Source organism: Laetiporus sulphureus (assembly GCF_001632365.1).
Source record: "Laetiporus sulphureus 93-53 unplaced genomic scaffold LAESUscaffold_6, whole genome shotgun sequence".
NCBI lineage: Eukaryota > Fungi > Basidiomycota > Agaricomycetes > Polyporales > Laetiporaceae > Laetiporus > Laetiporus sulphureus.
The window spans coordinates 258,320-274,075 of record NW_024468515.1 but is presented as its reverse complement, the minus strand read 5'-3'; the positions used below and the strand labels follow the sequence as shown (position 1 = coordinate 274,075).

Genomic DNA, 15,756 nt, shown 5'->3' with positions numbered 1-15,756 from the left:
GCTCGGAGGAACGCGCAAGTTGAGCGGGGGATGACATTTGTTTCGTCTCTAATATATCAATTTTTGGTTAGATATGTATGTGTGGCGGCCCGAGAAGGGTCGCTTTGTATCGAGTGAGTGGAGGTTCATACAGCGAATGACGGTGGATTTTATATGTCTGTCAGGCAGGTGTCGGTGAGATAAAAGTTGAATTCGCCTGCGGATAATTTACATACAAGTGATTTCTAGTCAATGTGAAGCGCAACATGCCTTTCCTTGCCTGAGTCTGCATCTCGACTCGCTGTTTGGGGGTGAGGACACAGTGACGCCCGCCGCATTGCGAGCATGCATTCTTACACTTGGAGTCACGCGCAGTGTGGCCAAACCGCCAGCGTGCACTGCAGGAGGCAAGACTTGTCATCCTAGCGACGGGCACGGACACGGCCTCCCATTAGGAACAGGTCTGCCTTAAGGATTCCCTTCATGACGGAGCCGTCGGGATCCTCGAAACCGAGAGACACAGTGCTATGTGCCTGGTCTGCCATATCATCAGGGCGCCGGAGCCAGCGTGGCCCATATGCGAGCGGGAGCTTCGTGAAGGAGGGGTTCAGACGAAGAGAGGCGAGAAGGGTGGCCTCATCAAAGAGGGGTTCTGTCGGGGATGGGCACGTCGGAACAAACCCGAGGGTCATCTTGGACCAAGCGACATCAGCAGAAACAATGTTGTGCTCCGGAACTCCCAGAGCAGATTGGATGGTAGGAAGGTGGCTCGCGATGTCCACCCGCGGGGTGGTAGCCGTGAATGTAATGACCAGATTGCCGGTGAGGGTACGCTCGATGGCAAGGACGTGTACAGTGGCGGAAGTAGGGACAGCAGCAAGGCGAGAGCAAAGCTGGCGCACGAGCACGAGGGGGTCCGTTGCTGTAAGTTTAGCAGGGGGTTTGTCCACAAAGCGGGCGATCCAGCGAGCAGGGGCAACAGGTCCGCGTGCAGACGGCTTCGTTGGGATGGCAGACCCAGGGGCAGCCCTAGCAGTGGCGGCACATCAGGAAAACTCAAATCCGGCTTATGATGCTTCTATCCGCTTGCTGTCACCAAAAAAAGACAATAAGTCCTAGAAAGCCTCAGGACCTCCTTATATTGAACTTTTCTCTGGCTTGAGAGCTCCTTATCGCGCGCTTATTGGCTTGTACAGGCCAAAACCAGCGAGAACAAGTCAAAAAGGAGGTTCTCGAGCCACAAGCCGAGTTGAGTTTTCCTGATGCAGCCGTGGCATATGATGCAGTAGGCGGAGGAGCCTGGGCTCAGGAAGTTGCTTGAGCAGGGGTGCTACGCGGGCAGGTGTTAGGATTGGAACGGAACTCCTTTGCCTTCTCCTCGAGTATGTGTTAGGATTGGAACGGGACTCCTTTGCCTTCTCCTCAAGAGAGGCTAGGCGTCGGTCGACGCGCTGGACGAAAGGCTCCATAGCAGCAGTGACTGCAGCAGTGATCGCAGCAGCGCCGGAGGATATGGGCTGTGGGGCGAAAGAGGGTGGGTCGGCATACTCGAGGAGCCAGTTGGCCCCAACGTCACGATGAGTGGACGTGATGCGTTCACGCACGCGGTGGACTAGGTTGGCATTACCCACATAGGGGCAGTCCTTCACAGAGGCAGTGATCTGCTGGATGGCATTGAGGATATGCTCGACAGTGGTCGCCCAGCGTGTAGTCGCGGGAGTTGCCCTGAGGCCTTCGTCGTCACCGAGGTCGTTGACTGCCTGCTCCACGGCGAGGCTGATACCGGCCAGTGCTGTGGCAAATGTATTGCGGATGGCTTCATCGATTTCTTTCTCACCGAACTGTTCCCCCCGGGTCGGAGTAATCCTCCCCGCTGAGGCAGGTATTCGTCCATGTCTGAATCCTTGTGAAAGTCACTGGGTTCGAGCTGCGAGAGCGACGGCGCAATCACAGAATTAGACGTTGGTGGTTCTATCACAAAAAGAGTTGCGTACTTGCCCTCGTTGACTGTACCATCTGAGTATGCAGCCGACTTCCCAGGGTTGTCACCCTGTGAGGCCAAGGCCAGTTCGTCATCCGGGAGTCAGTGCAGTGAGCATAGCAGCTAGGTATTGTGGCCAGTGAGAGCGTCGACATGAGTGCACATACACACTCTCACTTTTGGACAGCAGGACAGAACAATACTACATGGAGTGAAAAGGGCAGGATGGAATTAAGCTGGGGTGGAGACAGATTGCCAATCCAGCTATGCATCAGCTGCAGCCGATTTCCCAGGGTCCTCACCCGGAAAGTCCAAGGCAATTTCATCATCCGGGAGTCGGTGCAGCGTGCATGCTGGAGGGTGTAGCAGCTGGATGTCGTGGCGAGTGAGAGTGTCGATGTGTGTGACACTGCAGACATGAAAGCATTTGCGACCGTTACTTAATGACACGAAATGGTAATTGACTGCCTGTTTGGGAAATAAAGTTGCTTAATTAGGGCATAGTGTTGCATAGGTCACACTTTAGAACACATTTTCAGTGCATTTGCAGCGGGAATAAATGCCTTCATGCCTGCAGTGTGAAGACGTGACAAGATCCACTTACATATATAATCACCTATTTGGAAAGAGAATGCTAAGTTAAGTATTTTTTTCATCTCAGTGACAGGCACCAGTGAACCAAATGTTGCTCTCTGAGCAAGGTACTTTACTATGTTTTGGACATGAAAGAAGCTCTGCAGTAAAGACATAACTTGTATTGATGCTAATCAACATTGCAGATAGACATGAGACTGATTCACATTATTTAATTTAATGCCAATAAATTATAAGTAATCACCTTTTTGATGCATAGAGTTGCCAGATTAGGGCATATTATTACAAGAGTCCATTATTAGAACACATTCACAAAGCAATGGGAAGAAATGCCTTTGTGTGTGCAGTGCAAGTATCATATACATCATATTCATGACATGTTGACATAATGCCTCCCATTGCATGTCAGGGCTGAATTTTAACCAGGAGAGATGTGGCTGAGGGACCAGGTTCTGCCCAAATTCTGTTACAGTTGTCAAGAAAAGATATTTTAAACACCTTGAATACTTTCAATTATTGATTGCTTCACCCAGGATGGAGTTCAAGAAGAAGCAGACAAGGATGAATGATCAAAGCCAACCCCCCCAAAAACATAAAGAATAAAAATAACAGTAATAAAAATATGAATATGTGGCACAATGTTTATTCTCTATCTATAATCTATGTACCTGAACTCAGTGCAATTGAGTGTTTATGTTTCCATTGCTTTCAAGTGTGCTATTCATATTATACTGATCCTCATGGTATCTACCCATAGTCCACAATCACTTGCATTAATGTGTCACAGTATTAAGTGACACCTTTCTTTTTGCACCATTAAAAGTCCTCATTTGAGTGGTTATTCGGACACCAACCTTCATATTGGTCTCACAAAGTGGATACTTAGACAAACAGCACAATACCACCACATATATTGCAGATACGACTGTGTCTACCACATGACCACCAAGCACCCATGATTCAGCCACCCAGTCACGTGACACTGGCCACTTGCCCTATTTGGAAGTTATCAGGCATTGGTCATGTGACACCAGGCCACTTGCCCAGAAAGGAACCCATTGGACCATCAAGCTAGCAAGCACCCAATTCGCCACTCAAAATAGTGGCACTGCGTCTGCATGCCCGGATCTGAATGATCGGTGGATAAGCCCAACAAGTAGTTTTGAATGTCTTGAGAGCGATAGAGTAAAAATACAAAGATCAATAGTTCGCAATATACAGAAGATAGAGTATAAACAGAATATATATTTGGTCGTGATACAGAGAGGAGAAAGGATGAGATACAATAGGAATAGAGAGTGTGTATGTAATATTTGTTCAGATTGTTCTGAAGTGGGAAGGTAAAGCAATGAATGAAGAACATAGAGTGAATCAAATGCAGACGTTGTCCTCTATTCCAACTTGGTTTTTTTTTATCATCGGCTCAGGTCCCTTGATGAGTTTGGTGATGGTGAGTAGTTCAAGTTGAGCACGCCAATGTTTGCACCCATCCTTGTAGACTGCATCACTGTTTGCGTCGCATTTGAAGTGTGTGACAGTACACTTTAACATGACCAGGTGAATTCACCCGTCGTTTGTGCACAACAGTCTCGACATTCATGACACCTAAGCACGCACACAATGGCATCCAGTGTTCGGCATGAACACCAAAGACTGAGATTATGCAGATGCAACAACGGCACCAGTGAACGGTAAGGCAAATGATCAGCGAGAAAGGAAACAGCAAGGGTACAGCACCACCAATCGAGGCTAGGTGGATGTGATGAAATGTGCTCCTCGATGAAAGTGTCGCAGTACAGAAAACGAGCATCGAGTGCAAAAATGACTGGAACAGAAGGAAGCTCACCAGCTTCAAGTACAGTGACCCACAAAACTGTTGATAAGATTGCTCACTTCGACTTGTATAGTAAATATCTCCTCAACCAATGAGTCAACTACATTGTATAAGGGCTCATTGGAAAGCGTATTATCATGGCTTTCTAACGCAGTTTTGGTCATATTTTTATCACATTTTGATCCCAAGGTATTTACTAATCTTTGAGGGTCACTCTTATCAACAGTTTTGTGGCACACACACAAGTTCTCAGAAAATTGTGATTCTTGATGTGTTGACAGGGTTCTTTGTGAGAATATTGATTGATGTTCATGTTTCAACATGAACAATGTACAAACAGCCATACACAACTCTTCACACTCAACCAACATCATGCCAAAAGCTGTTGCTACTGAAACTGTCAACCATGTCATCGCTTTGCTTCAGAATGGCAAATCTCTTCAAGAAATTGAAGCTTTGACTGGTCTACACTACTCGACCATCAGTAAACTATGCTCCACACACTGTCTCACCATTTCTAAGGCCAAAGGAGGATGATCTTCCCTTCTTTCTACTGCCAATCTTTGCTATGCTACTCGACTCATTGGGACTGGCAAGGCTACCACATCTTCTGCTGTGGCCAGAGCTCTTGGAGATGTTACTGGGAGGGTTGTCAATGCAGAGACAGTGCGAAGAGGGTTGAAGAAGGCAGGAATGAAGGCTGTAGTAAAGCGCAGAAGGCCTTTACTTGCTGCAAGGCATCGAAAGGAGAGGATGGACTTCGCTTTGGCTCACCCATATTGGACTGTGGAGGACTGGAGAAGGGTGGTATGGTCAGATGAGACAAAGATTAACAGGATGGGGTCAGATGGAAGGAAATGGGTGTGGAAGAAGCCAGGGGAGAGCCTCAGTGATAGGTTGGTGGAAGGGACCCAGAAGTTTAGAGGTGGATCCTTGATGATGTGGGGCTGTATGGGCTGTGATGGTGTGGGGTATGCCTGTAAGATTGATGGCAGGATGGATGCAGACCTTTATGTCAGCATTCTGGAGGATGAGCTGCAGAATAGCCTGGAGGATTGGGGTAAAACTGTGGAGGATGTGGTGTTTCAGCAAGACAATGACCCCAAGCACACCAGCAAGAAGGCCAAGGATTGGTTCAAAGACCATGATTTCAACACTATGATATGGCCCTCTCAATCCCCAGATCTCAATCCCATAGAGCATTTGTGGGGTCATCTTAAAGGGAAGCTTGCAGAGTATCAGGAGCCACCAAAGGGAATTACTGAGTTGTGGGAAAGGGTGGAGAAGGAATGGGAGGCTATTGGGAAGGAAGTGTGTCAGAATCTGATTGAAAGTATGCCAAGGAGGGTGCATGCAGTGGTGAAGGCAAAGGGAGGCTATACCAAGTACTGAAAGTACAAGTTTTGTAGAACCTGGATATGTGCCACAAAACTGTTGATAAGAGTGACCCTCAAAGATTAGTAAATACCTTGGGATCAAAATGTGATAAAAATATGACCAAAACTGCATTAGAAAGCCATGATAATACGCTTTCCAATGAGCCCTTATACAATGTAGTTGACCCATTGGTTGAGGAGATATTTACTATACAAGTCGAAGTGAGCAATCTTATCAACAGTTTTGTGGGTCACTGTACATTGCGACGCTGAACGGCGCTACCACCAAACGGATGACAACCACGATCGAAAGCAGCATACATGCATGTGAGACGTCGGCTCTTCATATACAGTAAACTGCTGGTGGGCCAAACGGCTTAGCAGAAGACTGCAAACTGTGGATGATACAATTGGTACATAGAGAATGGTGACAGCGTGCACAATGAGGTTGCAAGTGAATGAGCATGCAATCTGACAATTTGCACAGCTGGAATGCTCCGAAGGACCTGCAGACTGCAACTGGAAAAGCAGTGATCACAACAGTACTATCGATACAACAGAGGCAGGAACAGAGGCATGGCATGCACGACTCACAGGAGAGCGCATCAGGCAATGATGTAAGCCCCTCCTGTCCAACGGGGTTACTGATTATATAAGCATCCACCATGTAAGAGTCAGTAAAAATCCAAATGACTTAGGTTATTTGGAACCACTTTGCTGCCTAGCCAATAGGCAGGCATCACAAAGGATCCCCCTACCAACTGGCATATAGTATAGCCAGGTACAGGATAGGCTGGATCTTCTCACAGCCTTATCCAGATGAAGACTAATCGTCTCACTCATTGTTTTGAGTTTGGACAGATCCTCTCATCCGATGTTGCAACTGTTGTGATGTGCCCTGTTGGCCATCACCCATTGGCCCCTCAACAGTGGGCCCACTTACATGCAATTGTCTCATTGGATTAGATAGGATTACCTCGGCGTATCCACGGCCTTTGTAGATAGTTGCCATAACGAATACAAAACCATTACCGATTTTGGCTATATGTTCACATGTAGGTATCCGAGGTCTCACAGTAGCACAGTGCCAGGGGCCCTGCCCTACGTGTATATAAGTATCTATGAGGAAGCTGGGTATCCCCAGTTTCATTCATCTATTTCATGCGGCTTTACAAGCCATCAACCCATCTTTGTGTGATATAAGGCTAAGGGCCCTTTGAGCCCCTTTTTGCAGGCTGCATGTCACTGCATGCCTTTTTGGCCTGACCCTTTGTGGCAGACCCTTATTTTGGTATTTATGCAGGTCACTGAACACAGCTAGCACCTTGCAGCCATTTCCTTGCCTTTTGGCAGGATCTATGATGCACCGTGACATAATGTCGGCGGGGGCAGACTTCACATTTGCAAAGCAGTATCACCTGGACATTTCATGCCACTTATGACGATCGAGACAATCGATCATGGCTCTTACTGCGCGTTGACATCGCACCGAAACAAAGGCGGGCGTGTCAGCCACGCTGGGTAGAAACACCGTCGAATCTTCGACGGCCTATCATTGCATGAAGGGCAGAAAGTTGCCCGCTGAGACGGGTCTCTTACGAAGCAGACAGCAAATCCTACAGCAGTGATGGCGACATGCCCAGCACAGCCCTTGGGCCCATATTTATGTAGTCTGCCTTCGAAACAAAGTTCTTTCCCGCCGAGTCGCCGAATGATATCTACGGAGAGTGAAGCATTAGTCATTTGCCTTGCAAGTGAACCTCAACCACTGGTGTTGCAACGGAACACGCACTTTCGCAACAATGCTCGAGCCCAAGAAAGAGGCCAATCCATCACCCTTTTCTCTGTACTCAGCGAAGTAATCGGGTATCTTAAGCGTATGAATGCTGCGCGGCTGGACCTCATTACCCGACGGATCCAGACTGACGAGAAGGAATGATGAAAGGCGGCTTTGAAGTGCCGCCCCCAATCCTACGCGAGCTATTAGATTACCACCGCGTTTGCAGAGTTGCACTCAGCTCACCTTTGACGTGGTCCGTGATGTCGCCGGTCACGAACAGTCCCTGCCAGATGTATGCACGCTGATCGACCTCCGTCCTCGCGACCGCCTCTCCAACTGCTATATGCAAAGGGAGCTCAGGCACGTCCCTTCTATTAGCTGTCTGCCTTTCCTTGCCCTTCCGCTCCCTCAGTCCCGCGTCCCACAACGGCTCGCAGTATCGGTGCCGCTCCTTTCCGACTGTCACCGTCTTACCCCTCCATTTCACCTCGATCAGATCCTTTGCCTCGATCTCTCGTGCCCTCGCCTGCTCCGCCGCGCTAGCCTTTTCCCTTGCCGCCTTCTTCTTCATCCCGCTCTCGATCACGGCTTTCTCTTTTCCTGCGACAACGATAGCGGCGATGTTCAACTCGCCTGAGTTTGAACCGTCGAGATCGTCCTCGAGGGTGCCCCCTTCGCCCTCATGGAGGACCTTGATTTGGCCCTCGGCCCATAACTGGTCTGCAAGGCCCTCAAGCACAGACAGTTGTGCCTCCTCGCTTGGGTCTTTCCCCTCCTCCTGCAAGATCTCTTGTACTGCACCCATGACATTTTGATTGCCCCTCAGCACTCTTGTCAAATGTCTCCTACAATCATTCATGCCAACCCTCACTTGCATCCGCGCTCCCTGTACAATCAGCCCGTCAGATATTGGTGTGATGTCCGTCCATTCACGATCGATGTCGACCACCACGCCTGAAAGTTGGCCTGAGGCAGTTACGGCCGAGTAGAACTGGGCGAGTGGACGCTCCACGACGCCGAAACCGGCGACGTTGAAGCGCTCGAAGAACATCTGGCAGACGCGCTCGTATGTTGCGCGCGAGAGACCTGCAGGGAGGGACAGCAACACGGGCGACTCCATTTGTGATCGGCGAAGCGGTAGTCTAGTAAAGAAGACGTGTTTCCTAACCGAGCATCAGCAGATACCCTTGAAATTTACGGCTTGAGGCCATAATTTGTCTGCAGGTCAAAAGGAGACATGTGGTACTCACCAGAGCGCCTCTGCCTGCTCCCAATCGCTCACGTCTCCATCTGCAAACGGCCAGAAGATAGCCACGTCCTCGTTCCCTGCAAGAGCCTCATCCAACTGGACACCCACGAGGTAATCCGTCACTTTTGCATTAGCAATCACAGCCTTGGTTATGGATGGGTCGCCTTGCGCGATATCCCCGTTATCGTTCGCGTCTGAGGGAGCGAAGAAGGAGCGCGGAAGACCTACGCGTGCGAGAATATCCTAGGGAGTGATGCCCGTTCACATGAATGAAGAGATACAGCTTGTTCGTATGTACTCACGACTGAGGGGGTGCGAAGAAGATCGTGTAGCCCGAGACCGGCACGGATGGTCGTGCGGCCTGTGTCCAGGATGACTATGAAAGAGTCGCGGAACGTTCCACTGCTCATCTCGACAGTAAAGTCCGGCTTCAGTTCTTGGTTTCACCGGCCTGGTACACTCGGTGAGGAAAGACAGCTTTGTACTCCCGAGATAGAGGAAAGGGGACAGTTAGCAGTACTCGAAGACCACTCGAGAAGCGTGTGAGAGCTGGCCAAGGCAGATGGCGAGGAGGGTGGTCAAGACGGGCGATGGGATGGATGGACCAAGGATGGACGCGCATTGAAGTTAGGCAGAGTTAGGCTCAACGCGACGTGTTAGACGACACGGTCACTCGCCGGTTTAAATACGATTCATATACCGCTATCCCAACTAATGGAATCACGGTCGCCGCTCGGGCCTAATTACACGTTGTGGGCGAAATGAAAAGGACGGAAAGGATGCATGGGACGAAGAAAGAATAGGCGGAATGCAGTAGGTAATGGTAGTCACTACTCTTAAGTCGGAAGGTTGGCGGCAATAATGAGTAACTACGTAGCATGGTCCTACATGACAACATCGTTGTAGCCACTAGACTCTGCGGGGTGGTCGGTGGGAGGGGAGCTGAGGTCACTCGCCACTTTCCCTGCGATCGTATACTACCTTAAGCAGGCATAATCAGACAGCGGATCCGAACAAGCTGATATTCACGAATCGTACCACCTCTTGCATACATAACACTCACGTCGACTCGGGACACGAACGGAGACAGAACACGACCATGTTGCGATGCTACACACCCATCGACATCCCCGCCACCGGCGAGCAGCCCTTCACAGACTATTCTCGCTGGCGATTGCGCTCTTCTGAGGATGGTCGTCACACCTGGCACTATCTTGAATCGGACGACGATTGTAACGCCTGGGAGCAGACGGACATCGACAAGTACTGGCTCGGCATCCCGCTCAATCCCCCTGCGTTGCCACCACCCAAGAACGCGCTGGATGCTGCGCGCAATGGCTACACATTCTACAAGCATCTTCAAGCCAAAGACGGTCACTGGCCAGGCGAGTATGGCGGACCTATGTTCCTCATGCCAGGTCTCGTCATTGGCTCGTACGTGACAGGGATGGGCTTCACGGAGCCCGAGAGGCTCGAGATGATCCGCTATCTGCTCAATCGAGCAAATTCGCAAGATGGCGGGTGGGGGCTGTACGTTATTACACAAATTATATCCATTGTAGCTGTCATGTCATGACCGTGCAGGCACGTTGAGGGCCAGTCCACCGTATTTGGGACTGCAATGAACTACACCGTCATGCGCATTCTTGGTGTTTCTCCTGATCACCCAGCCCTTGTGAGAGCAAGAGCGACCCTTCACAAGCTTGGTGGCGCGACCGGTGTGCCATCTTGGGGAAAGTTCTGGCTTTCTGTTCTGAATGTGTATGATTGGGATGGAAACAATCCTATTCCTCCCGAGTTGTGGTCAGTATTCACTTTTGCAGAGAGTTCGGTTTGTATCTGAGAACGGCCAGGTTGCTTCCGGATGCTCTTCCCTTCCACCCTCACAGATGGTGGATTCATACCCGCAACGTTTACATACCCATGGCGTACCTATATGCTATCCGCTACAAAATGGAGGAGAATGATCTCATCCACTCTTTAAGACAGGTTTGTGCAGTAGTGCCTGTCTGATCGATGCACTGACATCCAGACAGGAGCTTTATACCCAAGATTACCACATGATTGACTGGCCGGCGCAGCGCAACAATATTTGCAAAGTAGACCTTTATGCGCCACACACCGCCCTCTTTGACTTCTTGTATTCCATCCTCACCGCCTACGAATACTGCGCGCTCCCTCCGCTCCGCAAAGCAGGCGTCGATAAATGCTACCGGCTGATAGTACAAGAGGATGAGAACACGGGCTACCAGACGCTCGGGCCAGTGTCCAAGATGATGAATCTCATCGTGCGCTATCATGTAGATGGTCCGGATAGCACCGCCTACAAGCTCCATCGCGACAAGCGTGCCGACTTCATGTGGATAGGACCGGAGGGCATGCGGATGTGCGGTACGAATGGCTCCCAACTGTGGGACATCGCTTTTATCACGCAGGCGCTTGTCGAAAGTGGTCTGGCGTTCGAGGAGGAAAATCAGGAAAGTCTCATCAAAGCGCTGGAGTGGCTCGATCAGTGCCAGATACGGGACAATCCCAAACACTTCCAGTCGGGCTATAGACATCCCACCAAGGGCGCCTGGCCGTTCAGTACAAAAACGCAAGGGTACATTGTCAGTGACTGTACGGGAGAGGGTCTGAAGGCGGTGTTGTATCTCCAGAAGCATATTGAGTAAGCGTTCCTTGTTTTACGCTGGGCCTCTTCTAATTTGAGATAGATCGACACCCAAGCTCGTCAGCGAACGGCGGCTCTGTGATGCTGTAGATCTCATTCTGGGCATGCAAAATGCCGACGGCGGCTTCGCGAGCTACGAGCTTATTCGCGGACCGCGATGGATGGAGTACTTAAACCCAGCGGAGGTCTTCGGTCCGTCGCGACCCACGGATCTGCTGCTGCTGCATCACTGAATTCACGTTACAGGTGCGATCATGATCGAACACAGCTATCCAGAATGTACGACTTCCTCTATCACCGCATTGTCTACCTTCCGCAAATATTACCCACATTATCGGGCCAACGACATACAGTACGTGGCTGTTACCACCCGTCAATCCTACTTCCATACGTGAACTGTGAGCGCTGACGCTGTGATAGGCGTGTGATAGACCGTGCGGTCAGGTACGTACATGATGCGCAGACGCCCGACGGTGGCTGGGTCGGCTCGTGGGGTATCTGCTTCACATATGCGGCTATGTTCGCGTGCGAGAGTCTCGCACTCGTAGGGGAGACCTATGCCACCAGTTCATATGCGCACAAAGGTTGCGAATTCCTTTTGAGCCATCAACGAGAGGACGGTGGCTGGGGCGAGAGTTATAAGGTAAATCGACTATTCAATGCAGGGAGAGTGACCTGACGAAAGTTATTCTGGACCACTTTAATCGACTGATTTACAGTCCTGCGAAACAAGTACATGGGTCGAACACGAGCAAACGCAAGTCGTCCAAACGTGCTGGGCGACACTCGCGCTCATCTACGCGCATTATCCTCGTGCGGAGCCGATCGAACGCGCTGTACACCTTGTCATGTCGAGACAGAAAGCCGTGAGTGGACATTCAATTACGTAACATCAGTACGTCGTCCTAATATGTAATTACTGACGCGTCAGGATGGCTCGTGGTCTCAAGAAGCGATGGAAGGAATTTTCAACAAGAGCGTAACTATTGCCTATCCAAACTTTAAATTTTCGTTCACTATCTGGATGCTTGGACGTGCTCATCGGTACCTGGAGGAACTTAGAAAAAGCAGATCTACATAGAACGTGCGCAGCTGTAGACCAGAGTGCGCGCGCCCAGAGATTCGCACCATTGTCGGACTTAGTATTTTTTGTATTTCTCGACTGCGAGCGTGTTTTGTTCGTTTAAGCAGTTCAGTGCAGAGTGATATTGTCCGGCGAGATCTGCATGTAGTGTGTATGCTATTCAATACATCATGCGATGAGCAACATACATAACTTGTGAAACAATGTAACGACGTGTGCAGACAATGCATGCGGCAAAATGTGCTTGCTTCAAAATGTACTAGTAAGATAATCCCTTGCCCAATCCTTGTAATCCTCTACTGCCCTTCTTCCTCTGCATCAGGCCACTCTCCTGTGCCGTTGATGAGTGCTGCCTCTTCCAGCCCATGGAACTTGGTGCAGAAAGCCCTGTAGCTAATGCTGACTGGAGGCTTTGTCCCCTCGACTCGAGATGAGAGGCCCATGCTGTATGGCCGAGATAGCTGCAGCCATGGCTGCTCTGATCTGGGCTGAAGGATCAGCTTGCCAGACAAATTGATTGCTTCCATGTCAGGGTTGGGAAGGTCACTGAATGGCTGAGCATCCTCCTCTTCCTCCAGCTCCTTCCGGCTCATCCTCCTTGACCCTCGGGTGAACTGAGACAACATCTCTGACCTCTGACCTCGAGGATGGCTGGCTTTGCTCATGGGCAAGGCTGTCACCATGTAGATGGGTGCATTGTTTGAGGGGAGTGGTGGCAGGTTGCGAAGCACTGGGCTAAATGGCCTGTATGTCGGCCTTAGCCTGCCAGTGATTTCTGCAATCGGTCTGCCAACCAGCTCCATGTGAATATCTTGAATGTGTGGTACGAGTGATAATCGGTGGCCACTGAAGGTGTGAGGGCAACCTGGTGACCATGGTTAATGTTGTACTGGTTGTTGTAGATCAGGCAGAGGACATACCAGAGATGGGGCAAATTAATGTAATACGAGACAGATGGCTGAGCTGGACATGCTCCCAAAGGTCAACAAAGGATGTGTGAATGCGACCAGCACATCTGTGGAAATGACAATCATATGTGCCCTACAGTGATTAAGTTATGTTACGTCTTTCACTGCTTATTGCACTAAGCCATGAAGCTTACTTTAGCCTGCTGGTTTCGACAGTGCATCTTGAGATGCTATATAAAATGATATTAGTGCCAGAAAGCTAAAGAACCATAAAGAAAAAGGCTACATACCTCCTGTAGCTGTCGCCAGCTGTTCAACTTTGCCTCACATCCCCCCCATTCACAAGCGATTAGACATAGAACATGTTGGGCATGCTCGATGATGTTCTCAGAGGTTAAGGTGATATCCATTGGTATCCACAGGATTGCAGTAATACCAATGACAGTGAAGCTGATGGCAAAAGGGAAAACTTGACATCGACAGTCAATGTATGGTTGACCCACGTTAGCAAACAACATGTAAATAGTTGAAGATTGGGGACCATTAGTCACCGGTGGCGTGACCGTTATGCTGGGTCTAACTATATCAAAAAAGATGTGACGGAGAAAAGTGTCACTAATCACATGATTGAAAATGTGTTCTCTCAGTATACGTTCCTAGTTTGCTTGCGGCGCAAGGTACTTGATGACGACCACTGATTCTCCATGATACCTTCGATATAGCTTGCTACAGCAAGATTTCTATCAATCCCATATGTTGGCCATAAATTTCATTGTCCAAGAAGTCAAGGTTGACTCCATGATCACAGTCACAGTCACATAAACTACGAGCACATTTAATTTACCCTAGGCCTTGATCACAGCTGTTTACCGGAACTAGGCCAGACTGTGACACCCATCACGTCGGGCTACGGTCCGTCCATACTCCGTTCGCGAGTCTGTTGCATTAATCAGTCCAGGAAGAAGAGTTCCTTTACGACACGGATGGTGTCTGCAGGGCTCGTAACTGAGTGTCCGATAGTCCGTGAGTCGGAATATATCTCGTGATCATTCCCACCCTAGAGTTTGCGGGGCTTCAACTGCAAGATCAAAAGCCACAACACAACGACGAACCTTGTGGGTCTTGTCTCCGAAGAAATGAATTTCGTCAAATTGTTCGTCCTCGACATGACGCAAACAGTAGGTCTTGTCCCATCCAGTAGGAAAGACGTCAAATGATATTTGGCCGCCGATGGAGAAGGTGAGGCCGTAATCGGGGAACTTCTCCTCGAGGACCTTTACGAAAGCTGTCCGGATTCCATATTGCTGCGTCAGGATCGCATAAGTCAGTAGCGTCACGGCGCGTGCGGAAAGAAGTCGAGTACCTTGTCATACGCTTCAAACTCGTGTCGCTCGGCGGTCCTGCGGGCCGATGGTATAACATTACACAAGAATGCTCTAAAAAACCAGGACACCGCTTACGTTGCATTGCGTCCAAGTGGAGTGACGTTGATCATGCCCCTGCGGAATTCAACGAATGTCCCCCTGCGCAAGCCTTTGTTCAGAGAGTCATTGCGGCAACAGTATAGACGCCATGCCTCTTGATCGGGATGTCAAGATCCGCAATGTAGTGCAATATGAAGTTCACCAGCTTCTTGTACCGCTCTTCACCAAGGAAGTTGATGAACGACTGCGACGGCAAGCTCTGCCCCATTTTATACGCCGTCAAGCCATTCTCAGCGAAGGTGTAGTCGAACTCCTCTAGCACTGTTAGCACAGTGAGTCAGTGCGTCCGCAGCCGGAGATCATTGCACGGACCTGTGGATCCCGCCACAGACAGCTGCTCGGAGACCTTGACAAAGTCAGAGCCTCCAACAACGCCAATAACAGCTTTCTTGCGCAGCAAGCGAAGCAATTGCATCGTCTCCAGGGAAGCCTTCTATAAACATCGTTGATCACTGTTGAATTCACGTCCTGCGCGTGGAACATACTTGGCGAGCTGGAGTCAGCGTGTTATCCATGTCGAACAGAACCAGCGTCTTCAGCGGACGATCAGCGAAACTCGCAGAGACCATTTCGGGGGTCGAGGCGGTGAGAAGAAAGACAAATACAGTCGGTCAACGTCGAGCGAGATGGAAAGAGTACAAAGACAGCCGCTCGTTTACGTGTAAGTTGTATGCGGAATCGGCCATGTTCAATCAATCTCGATCGATCGTTTTCTGCAAAGGCAACGTGTCACCGACATCATTCCACCCGACAAAAAAAAGGCCAGCTTGATTAATATTCTCAACCTGCTGCCCATGCTGGGCCATGAGAGAGCAA

At 49.8% G+C, this 15,756-nt stretch overlaps 6 protein-coding genes across 6 annotated transcripts; 1 reads left to right on the top strand and 5 right to left on the bottom strand.

Moving 5' to 3' along the window:
- Positions 1-401: 401 nt before the first annotated feature.
- LAESUDRAFT_711788 (uncharacterized protein) lies at positions 402-2,709 on the bottom strand (the record flags this gene model as incomplete). Its single annotated transcript, XM_040906865.1, has 5 exons — positions 402-977; positions 1,314-1,875; positions 1,974-2,029; positions 2,565-2,576; positions 2,632-2,709. The coding sequence occupies 5 exons, from the start codon at positions 2,707-2,709 to the stop codon at positions 402-404; spliced, it is 1,284 nt and encodes a 427-aa protein (XP_040767658.1).
- Positions 2,710-7,380: 4,671 nt separating this feature from the next.
- On the bottom strand, positions 7,381-9,203 carry LAESUDRAFT_711787 (actin-like ATPase domain-containing protein; the record flags this gene model as incomplete). Its single annotated transcript, XM_040906864.1, has 5 exons — positions 7,381-7,482; positions 7,557-7,735; positions 7,788-8,707; positions 8,795-9,036; positions 9,096-9,203. The coding sequence occupies 5 exons, from the start codon at positions 9,201-9,203 to the stop codon at positions 7,381-7,383; spliced, it is 1,551 nt and encodes a 516-aa protein (XP_040767657.1).
- Positions 9,204-9,303: 100 nt separating this feature from the next.
- LAESUDRAFT_464936 (uncharacterized protein) lies at positions 9,304-9,726 on the bottom strand. Its single transcript, XM_040902578.1, has 2 exons — positions 9,471-9,726; positions 9,304-9,342 (listed from the first exon to the last, which is right to left on the bottom strand). Exon 1 carries the CDS (start codon positions 9,689-9,691, stop codon positions 9,533-9,535), a length of 159 nt encoding a protein of 52 aa, XP_040767656.1. The 5' UTR covers positions 9,692-9,726; the 3' UTR covers positions 9,304-9,342; positions 9,471-9,532.
- A 34-nt stretch (positions 9,727-9,760) lies between these two features.
- On the top strand, positions 9,761-12,764 carry LAESUDRAFT_722064 (terpene synthase). The gene is made up of 9 exons (XM_040908129.1): positions 9,761-10,323; positions 10,378-10,596; positions 10,647-10,782; positions 10,830-11,461; positions 11,508-11,656; positions 11,711-11,816; positions 11,885-12,107; positions 12,184-12,330; positions 12,396-12,764. The coding sequence occupies exons 1-9, from the start codon at positions 9,893-9,895 to the stop codon at positions 12,543-12,545; spliced, it is 2,193 nt and encodes a 730-aa protein (XP_040767655.1). The 5' UTR covers positions 9,761-9,892; the 3' UTR covers positions 12,546-12,764.
- An 80-nt stretch (positions 12,765-12,844) lies between these two features.
- LAESUDRAFT_694407 (uncharacterized protein) lies at positions 12,845-13,866 on the bottom strand (the record flags this gene model as incomplete). The annotated part of the gene is made up of 4 exons (XM_040906200.1): positions 12,845-13,413; positions 13,469-13,589; positions 13,651-13,686; positions 13,747-13,866. The coding sequence occupies 4 exons, from the start codon at positions 13,864-13,866 to the stop codon at positions 12,845-12,847; spliced, it is 846 nt and encodes a 281-aa protein (XP_040767654.1).
- A 310-nt stretch (positions 13,867-14,176) lies between these two features.
- On the bottom strand, positions 14,177-15,597 carry LAESUDRAFT_810245 (eukaryotic phosphomannomutase). The gene is made up of 7 exons (XM_040914199.1): positions 15,426-15,597; positions 15,253-15,373; positions 15,033-15,201; positions 14,917-14,979; positions 14,820-14,856; positions 14,569-14,760; positions 14,177-14,513 (listed from the first exon to the last, which is right to left on the bottom strand). Exons 1-7 carry the CDS (start codon positions 15,507-15,509, stop codon positions 14,406-14,408), a joined length of 774 nt encoding a protein of 257 aa, XP_040767653.1. The 5' UTR covers positions 15,510-15,597; the 3' UTR covers positions 14,177-14,405.
- Between the last annotated feature and the right edge of the window lie 159 nt (positions 15,598-15,756).

Coding starts and splice junctions, on each gene's coding strand:
- LAESUDRAFT_464936 (XM_040902578.1), bottom strand. CDS start 9,691: ATGTTGTCATGTAGGACCATGCTACGTAGTTACTCATTATTGCCGCCA.
- LAESUDRAFT_722064 (XM_040908129.1), top strand. CDS start 9,893: ATGTTGCGATGCTACACACCCATCGACATCCCCGCCACCGGCGAGCAG. Junction 12,108..12,183: donor GCTGGGGCGAGAGTTATAAG/GTAAATCGACTA, acceptor ACTGATTTACAG/TCCTGCGAAACAAGTACATG. Junction 12,331..12,395: donor TCATGTCGAGACAGAAAGCC/GTGAGTGGACAT, acceptor CTGACGCGTCAG/GATGGCTCGTGGTCTCAAGA.
- LAESUDRAFT_810245 (XM_040914199.1), bottom strand. CDS start 15,509: ATGGTCTCTGCGAGTTTCGCTGATCGTCCGCTGAAGACGCTGGTTCTG. Junction 14,761..14,819: donor AGTTTGAAGCGTATGACAAG/GTACTCGACTTC, acceptor ATCCTGACGCAG/CAATATGGAATCCGGACAGC. Junction 14,514..14,568: donor TCGGAGACAAGACCCACAAG/GTTCGTCGTTGT, acceptor CGCAAACTCTAG/GGTGGGAATGATCACGAGAT.